Raw genomic sequence first — 8,507 nt, 5'->3', positions numbered from 1 at the left:
TTAAGCCTTCACGTCCATTCCGAGAATTCTGGCAATTTCCCTTAAGGAACTCGGTGACATTTGTGAGTTCTTATAAGCGATGATTATTATTTTCTCCGAGGTCTGCAGCAGATCTTATGAACTAGACCAGCAAAAATGCCACTTACTGCCGTTGGGGGTGAGTGGATGAAAACAGGACAAAGACACGGTGAAAGAGAGGCAGAGGTGAATAACCAATGATTAAATGCGTAAAGAGAGGCGTAAAAACACGCAGCGAGTGAAAAAGGTGAGTGAAGAAACAATGCGTCATGGAAATCCCCCAGCAGCCTTGACCTATTGCAGAGTAAATAGAATAGAATAGAATGCTTTTTATTGTCACTATAAACATATACAATGGTATACACAGAGCATCTCCTACTCTGCGCAGACATGTTAGAAAGAAAGAAGAGTGAAGTCCATAGTTATGCAGCACTATATACAGATGAACAGTATTCAAAAATAACAAATATTCAAACATCGGGAAAAAAGTGTTATATATTTACCATTAATTAAGTATTGCACAGTAGTTATGGTAGTTTAGTGTATGTATAGAGGGAGGTCCTTGGATTGGGTGAAGCAGGTTGAACAGGTCAACACCAGGGTGGGAGCTGTCCTCGATAGTGTTTGTTGCTCTGCTGAGGCAGCAGGATTAACAACTGTCCATCAGGGAGGGGACAGGACAGCCCATGATGCCAAGGAAGGATTGAGGGCCACCTGATCCAGCCTTAACTCTAAGCTTTATTAAAAGAGAAGTTTTAAGCCTAATCTTAAAAGTAGAGCGGCTGTCTGTCTACCAAATCCAAATGTTTTATCATTGAAACTTTTGCTCGTCTTTGGGAACCTGTGACAAATGGCTTCACTCCTTCATGTTTTCAGAGCAACATCTCGCACACACAGACACACTAAAACACACTCACATGCAGTCATTGAATGTATTTACTGTCTTGCTTTCCATATAGTAACTTCATGATTGACTGCATAGGGAACATCAGTAAATTGCACAGAAACATAGTCCAATGAATGTGGGTATTAGGGAAATTCTTTTATTATATTGCAAAACGAAACACGTATTCCAGGTTCTCTCTTAGTGGATACAGCTTTGTAGACTGGATATTCAGAGAAAGCATGAAAATAAGAATATGATATGTTTATTAGTGACTCAAGCAAACCATAGCATCCCAGTGAGATGCAGAGGATAACAGTATCCTCTGTTAAGAAAACCTCATCATCCTCTTACAGTGTGACGCTGTCAAGGTTCTTAAAAATAGACAGGGATACATTTCAATATTTATTGCTGTCATTAGTCCTATACAATTTTTGATTGACTCATTTTACAAAGTGAAATAGTAGTAGCAATAGTAGCTAGCACACTTCATTCTCTCACTCATTACAGTGAATGACACATTTATTCTATGCCAGTGTTTTTACTTCCAGGAATTGTCTGTTTGTGTTCAGTTGTTTTACTCTTAAAAGGATCTTGCTCAATGATATTTGCCATATAGATCAAAGCAGCTAACGGATCAAACTGCCAACGTTCCAGTCAGTAGATTACCTTCTCTACCTCCTGAGCTACAGCCACCCCACATAACATATGTACAAATACTTTTTTCCCTTCTTTGTTGTGCCTTAAATCATAGTTTGTACAATTACTTTTGAGTGGAAACTTTGACTTCAATAACATATCGTTTGATTTCAAATTCACAGTGATGGTGTACCAAGTAAAGTTACAACTTCATGTCACTTTCCAAACATTTACGGATGTAAATGTATCCTACATATGCTGGAAACAGCTGTTTTGGACACCTTACTACTTTTTTTTATTGATTTTACAGTTAAGGACAAGTACTGGCTTTCTTAAACACACTGAACAAGTAAAGGCTAATAGCAGAAAACCTGTCTACAGAAGACACCTAGTAGTCTTTAAGTCCTTAAGACACAGGGGGAAGAAATCTAGATGCCAGACCTGAGTGATGTGTCTGGCCCTTTGGTTGATTCATCTACTTTTCACTGAAGCATCATCAGAAATGATTTCACTCGAACGGTCACTGGGACGAAAGGCTGAGGGATGCCAAAAGAACTGGACTCAAAAATCAGTGACAACAGGTCTGATGGAGTGATGTATCCAAATGTGAAATTTCTGATTGAAATAGTTGTCAGCATATATGGAGGAAGTTGAGAGAGGTACAGCAGTGAGTATAACAGCCATACAGTTGTGTCATACAGTCTGATCACGAAAACGTAAATACCCACATCAAGGCTTACTGCAGTAAGAACCAAGGTCAGGTTAACTATTAATTTAACAGTATCTAGTGCATCTGCAGCAGTCGTGATAGCATGACACAGTGGGACACTGATTCTTAGAGCGCGTAAGTCTGTCGAAATCAGAGTTTGGGAAATATCCATCATACGTTTGTGCAGCTACAAAGAAGTCATTCATCAGGTTTTGCCGTTACCGTTAAAGCATGAGCTCACATCGAAATTGCAAAACAACTGGAAAGACTGTCCAAGTTTGTGGTACGTCACCAAACAAGAGCATGTAGCAGAACAAGCTGCGTGTCACTGTAAGAGAGGATTTGACAGGTTTTTCATTGTTTTTGCAACCCGCACACACTTAAACACTCAACACCCCTGACTTTCAGAAGCTTCCCATTATACCGGTTATACTTTCTGTAACAACATTTAATGTGCTGTCTTTTATCAAGAGGGATGATTGGTGGAAGACAATGCATGTTTTGATAATCACTTAATTATTTCAGCTATTTTACAAACATCTGCTTTTCTTTATCTGATATGACAAAGGTCTAGGTATCATTCTGCAAAAGACCAAATAATTAAAATAATAAAAAATAATAATTATAGGCAGTTTGGCGATTATTAGAAATACTTACCTGCAACCACAGTGCTGTTATCCTCCACTGATTTCAAAGGGCAGCAAAGTTGATTCTCAGAATCAGTTTACAGAAACTTGACAGAGAGTCATCTGAGTCAATTAATATTTTAAGTGACTTGGTATTTTTAAGCTCGTTTTCTGAAAGATTATGTCATAATTGTCCTGAAATTTGCTGTCCAAAGTCCAAAATTTCTGCTGGTGCCTGTTTGTGGTGAGCATCAGATCAAAGTTAAGAATTATAAGTGATATTTATAATTGGCTTCTAGTGCACTTTCAGTCCTATGAGACTCATTTAGACTCTCAGACACTAAGCCATGGCTCTTTGCGAAATGCACACATTTCTGCATATCTGCCATTCAAAGACACTTTTAATAGAGTTTATTTTATGTAATATTCAATACTGAACTGTATGTGGGAGCTGAATCTTCAGCCCTGCTGAGAATCCATGTGGGACTTTACTTCCATGGGCATATCATGCAGGCCAGTTACATGCAAATACCAAAGAGTCATTTATAGCTGACATATGAAATTATCTTGCAGACCAGTTATATAAAACAGAATAGCAGAATAGTAACTGCTCAGCTGGGGTTCCAAGCAATTCAAGCAGGTACTAAAATATGACATCATACCCAGAGTGCGTGCCACCAATTGGCTGGTCAGTGGCATCACTCAGTGGGTTATTCACAAAAATCAAAGCTGCTATTTCTGAAATCCAGCAACGAGGAAAATGGCTACAAAAACAATGCTCTGTTCATCCAGTCTCACAAAAAACCACAGACTGAGCAACAGTTACATCGTTGCCTCGACATCCACCTTTGTTGTAGCATTCATGTCACATACTAATTATGTCACAGGACCCTCGTCAGCATTGCTATGACGAAGACCACACACATTAGGTGGCACTCGATTCTAATGGAAAACAAATGGATCCGAGTCAAGTCGTGGTGGGTCAATCCAAGTAGGTACTAATGGAAAAGGAGCTTAATGGTATTGCGGGCCAGAAGTTTGATGCCCCTGGTACGGATGCTTGCTGTAAGATTTCAGGCTATAGGACAATGAAAACTGTTTTGTAAGGACATTGTGTTATCAAGTTGTGAAATGAAAGTGTGAAGTGTTGCCCTGATGGTAGGGTATGGAAACAAATTTCAAAATGCATTCAATACTTCGTGGACAGCATCAGCAGGATCAACGAAGCTGGAACCATTTTTTTGCCAGAATCTGGAGGTTTGAGTCGATGAGCGCCACTGAATGATGGACAATCGATTGCACTCGCTCCACTCCACAGTACCGAGGTAGCAGAGCTCCTTCTTCCTCAGACTTAAACCCTGCTGCCATATAATGTTTCAGAACACTTCAGGAAACCATTCTCTGTGAGACTGTATGCAACTCCACTTTCTTTAGCAGGTACGTACATCCGTCACCATGCCAGAATATACTTGTTACACCTGTTTCCAGGCAAAGTGTTAAAAACCCAAAAAGACACCCACCAGTGACAGGGGACCTTTTGCTGACTCCTGTCAGTTGTTCTCATGTTAAACCAGATTCCTATGTGAACAACAATATGGTCAAATGTACATTTATTCAACTAGCATTCTCACATTCTCTTGCACAATCTTGCAAAATCAAATACTCTCAGATCCATATGTTTTTCAAGGGTCTTCTGAGCCGCTTTCAGGCCTTTTTTGCATAGTGAAATCTTCTACAATGATTGAACATGAATATCTCAAAGACTGTCAAAGATAACCTGCCATGGTTACTAGAATCAACATGAAAGTGAATGAAAATGGCATTTTATTTACAATAAATGCCATTTTCTTGTTGAAAAGTATTCTATATCCTTAATTTTGTATTGTAGTGAAATATTAAATAAATAAGAAAGTTATTTTAATTATTTGTGCTCAAATATGCAACTTTCCAGGACAGCTTGAAATTGTTTTTAATCTTTTAAACAGCCATTTCACATTTTCTACCATGAACGTAAAACAGAGACAGTCGAACAGCAAATGTTCTGAACGTTGGCTGTTTTGAAACAGAGTAACCCATATGTAAATTTTTGCATCTCACAGTAAATGTTAGGCCCTGACAGTGTCCGGCTGTGACCTTTTATTTTAACTATGTTGTTTATGTATTGTGAACGGTACTATTTTTATTCTTTACTCTTCTGAGAACATGCTTCCTAGTACAGGGCTCTATGGTCACATGATTAGTGGTGGTATTCTCCAACGCATGTTCAGTTTCACGTCAAAACCTGCCTCAAATTTTTCCACTACTCTTTGCTCTGCTTTGAGTTTGCTGGACCGCCCATCCCTTCAAACTGGAGAGCACTAGTTTCCTTTTGAGATCTTGAGTCTGTGTATTTAAGATTTTATCTTTGCTTATGGAAAAGAGACCCAAACCAGTGCAAAAGAGATTCTAACCAGTGTTTTTAATGAGTAGAATAACCCATTTAAAGTTCCCATTGATGAAATAAACCTTAAATCAGAGTACATATAATTTCAAATAAACAATATTTTGTTATGTATTTTACTCCATGATGTAAAACACTTCTGTACTTCATAGCAAGTTTCCAAAAATGTACAAGTGAAGATATTGTTTCAATCAGAACACTAAGTCATATATGAAACACAAAACTCACACCAAGTTATAGCTGAAGTCCATCTTTAAAAAAAAAACCCGTGACAATTTTTTATGCATTAAAAAAAATTAATGTACATTTTTTACTACAAAGCACCCTAAACACGATTAACAGTAGTTCATTTATCCTTTTTCTCTTACTGTAAAGATATAAATCAACGTGATTTAACATTTGCTACTCATTAAAAGACATTTCAGTGTAATCAAGTATTAATCAATAAAACAGACAGATCCCGTAAACAAATGTAAATAATGACACTGAGCACTTTTATCCAGTTTAAGTAAACATGTTAATTCCACTCCTTCATGAATGCATACCTTCATAGCTACAATACACTGTGGAAGCGTTTGTGCTGTTAAGATCCTTCATCACTGAGTAGTTTCAAGTGGAAGCTAAAAAATAATGTTTAAATTCTCAGGCACTTAAATGGAGCCAGGATGCAAAATAACGCTGTTAGTTCTGAGCTGAGAGCAGGTCTGAGAAGGAACAGATAATCTATCCCGTGCTGTGAGACTTTTGTCAGTTACATCAATATATTTTGATGTGTCAGACATTCATTTGCAGAGTAACAGCAGACTGACTCCAACTTAAAGCAACATTTATGGCAGGTTTTAGTAACAGCGTTGGCGTGCTTGACTCATTTTGGAGCAAAAAAACATGATTTTTTGTCAATACCTGTTTTTTTATACTGCAGGGTGTCTGGTGATTCCCGCCTATTACTTTTTACTGCGGGATGAATTAAGCTTGAGTCGAGTTAGTGAGTTTCCTGGCTGTACCGTATTAATAATATGCACATTGCTAAGAGAGGGTAGGTGCGTTTCATTGTGCTAATGCATTTTCTCACGGCTCTCTGCAGCTTCTTAACTTTTCTCACACTATCAGCATGAGAAAAGTATGTGAGGTGCCAAATGAGTAGCCCTTCAGTTCTAAGTGCTGTTAGTGCGTTAACACATCAGGTGCTGGTGATACTTGGAGGCTGGTCAGTATTTATGCATCGTGTTGCACCATTAAAGACTTTGCATAGGAAACATTTGTATTTATTTGTTCTATACGTCTTGGTTGTCCTTGAGGTGCACATAAGGGATTTGAAGAGCAAGAGTAGCCACTAGAAAGCATCAAATAGCATCATCATCATCATGAATCAAGCCTTCAGGAGACAATGGTTTGATGCATATGCTTAAAACAATGTGGCATGCAACGGCCATGGCCGGCTCTGTGTGTTTAATGTGGCACATCATAAATCAGGATTTTGGTTATGTTACATCGTTTTGTCATAAATTATTTTGTCAGTGAGTCTGTGCACTGTCTGTGCCTTTAAGAGACTATACATGTCCCTTGTCTGATTGGGTGCGCTGTTTTGGGCTGGCTTCAAAATGGCATCTGCTGATTGGCCCCCTCTGTCAACTGGCCATTTCAAAAATTGTGTCTCCATACATCCCCTGACAGCAGCTGACACCAACAGCAGACCTAGTTTTGATTAGTTTGATTTCTTGCTTTTGACCTTGGTTTACCCCAGAGTTTATGGTTTCAGTTTTGGTATTATTGGTGTCCCCACTTCGGCCTTCAAACCAGGAGAACCAGGGCAGGGTGGTACCGTTATCCGGTCCTTTGAGTAGTCCATTCTTTAAAAAGTCTGTTTTTATTCCTGTTTTAACAAGTCTTTGTCATTCCAGTTCTAATTGTTGTTAGGGTGCTGTGTTTTATCAGGCAACCAGCTGAACTGATAGGGTTCCCGTGGCACCAGGAGATCTATGTCAAGCCTCTTCTGTTCCTTTTCACTGTTCACCGTCCTGTACCCGAGCAACGACATGGCCCCTTTACACACTTCCTGGATTCGTCTGACCTTGCTGTGTGGCAGCATGGTGCGCCAAGCCTGGGAGACGTTGGTAGCGCTCCTCGACGTGATCTTGAAGGCCTCTTTAATAGAGCCTTTGCCTTTTCCGTGGGTCACCTTGTAGATCCATGTGGCCAGCTCTGTGGTCATCTCCAGACCTACAAACTGATACATGGCATTGATCTCCTCGAGTGGATTGCGTGCCATGTCCTCGTAGCGAACCAATTTGTAGCGGCCTTTTAGAAATGGAGGGGGCTTCAGGACCGCCCTCTCGTTGATACGCACATGGCTGCGACAAATCTCCTGCATGACCTGATACTGTACCTCTGCTTCCTTAATGCGTTTCTGTTCCAAGACGATTGCGTTATCACTCATAAAGGCCTTGGCTGACTCTTCCCTAGACCGCACAACTGCCCGTGGGTCTCGGACCAGGTGGATGATGCGGAGATTTAAGTTCGAGTCCTGCAAAAGTGGATAAAGTGATTCCAGTTCAAAGAGCCGCACATCTTTGTACACCACGTGAGAGTAAGAGTCACACGCCTGCTCTACCCCCTGCAGTCCCTCAGCACCACATTTCTCTAGGCACAGAGTCTGGTTGCTGAACTGATTACGTGGCGTAAGAGAACAGATTGGTGGTGAGCACAGAGCTCGACTGTGACTCCACATAAACAAAGACGACACATTGGGGTTGTCTGGAAGGTAGGACTCCATCACTGAGAAGTCACACTGGAACACGCTCCGTAAGAGATCCCTCACTGCCATTCGAAGTGCCCGTGCACCATTTTTCTGCAGCTTGGTCCACACATGCCAGGTGGGCTCCATAAGATAGAAGACAGACGGGTGCTGACTGAACACCTGGCCCAGGAAGGATGAGCCTGATCTCCACGATGACAGCAGCAGAACATGGACTTTGGCGTTGGAGGGTTGTGGGTCACAGGGGCTGAGTTGGGTGTACCAGCTAAAGAACAGCACTACTCCTGCCCCCTGTAAAATCACCAGAAACATCATGGTGCTGCAGTTCACTCTGTAGCGCGGCATCGTGGCTGTGAGCTGCTGTCGGACAGTCGTCCTTTGTTTGAATCCTCTCTTTGGTCCTGTGTTGAGGTGTTTATCTTTGCTGCATTAAAAAG

At 40.5% G+C, this 8,507-nt stretch overlaps 1 protein-coding gene across 1 annotated transcript in view; it reads right to left on the bottom strand.

The window, feature by feature from the left end:
* Nucleotides 1-5,587: 5,587 nt before the first annotated feature.
* chst6 (carbohydrate sulfotransferase 6) overlaps nucleotides 5,588-8,507 on the bottom strand; it is a 12,086-nt gene continuing 9,166 nt past the window's right edge. The window contains exon 2 of the mRNA XM_005751220.1: nucleotides 5,588-8,494. Coding sequence (XP_005751277.1) covers nucleotides 7,219-8,415 — 1,197 coding nt within the window. The 5' untranslated portion in view covers nucleotides 8,416-8,494 and the 3' untranslated portion in view covers nucleotides 5,588-7,218. The remainder of the gene's footprint in view (nucleotides 8,495-8,507) is intronic.

This window comes from Pundamilia nyererei, unplaced genomic scaffold (assembly GCF_000239375.1).
Source record: "Pundamilia nyererei isolate P.nyererei 1_Seehausen unplaced genomic scaffold, PunNye1.0 scaffold00303, whole genome shotgun sequence".
Lineage (NCBI taxonomy): Eukaryota > Metazoa > Chordata > Actinopteri > Cichliformes > Cichlidae > Pundamilia > Pundamilia nyererei.
Note: the sequence above shows the minus strand (reverse complement) of the source record. Positions and strands in the feature narration are given on the sequence as shown.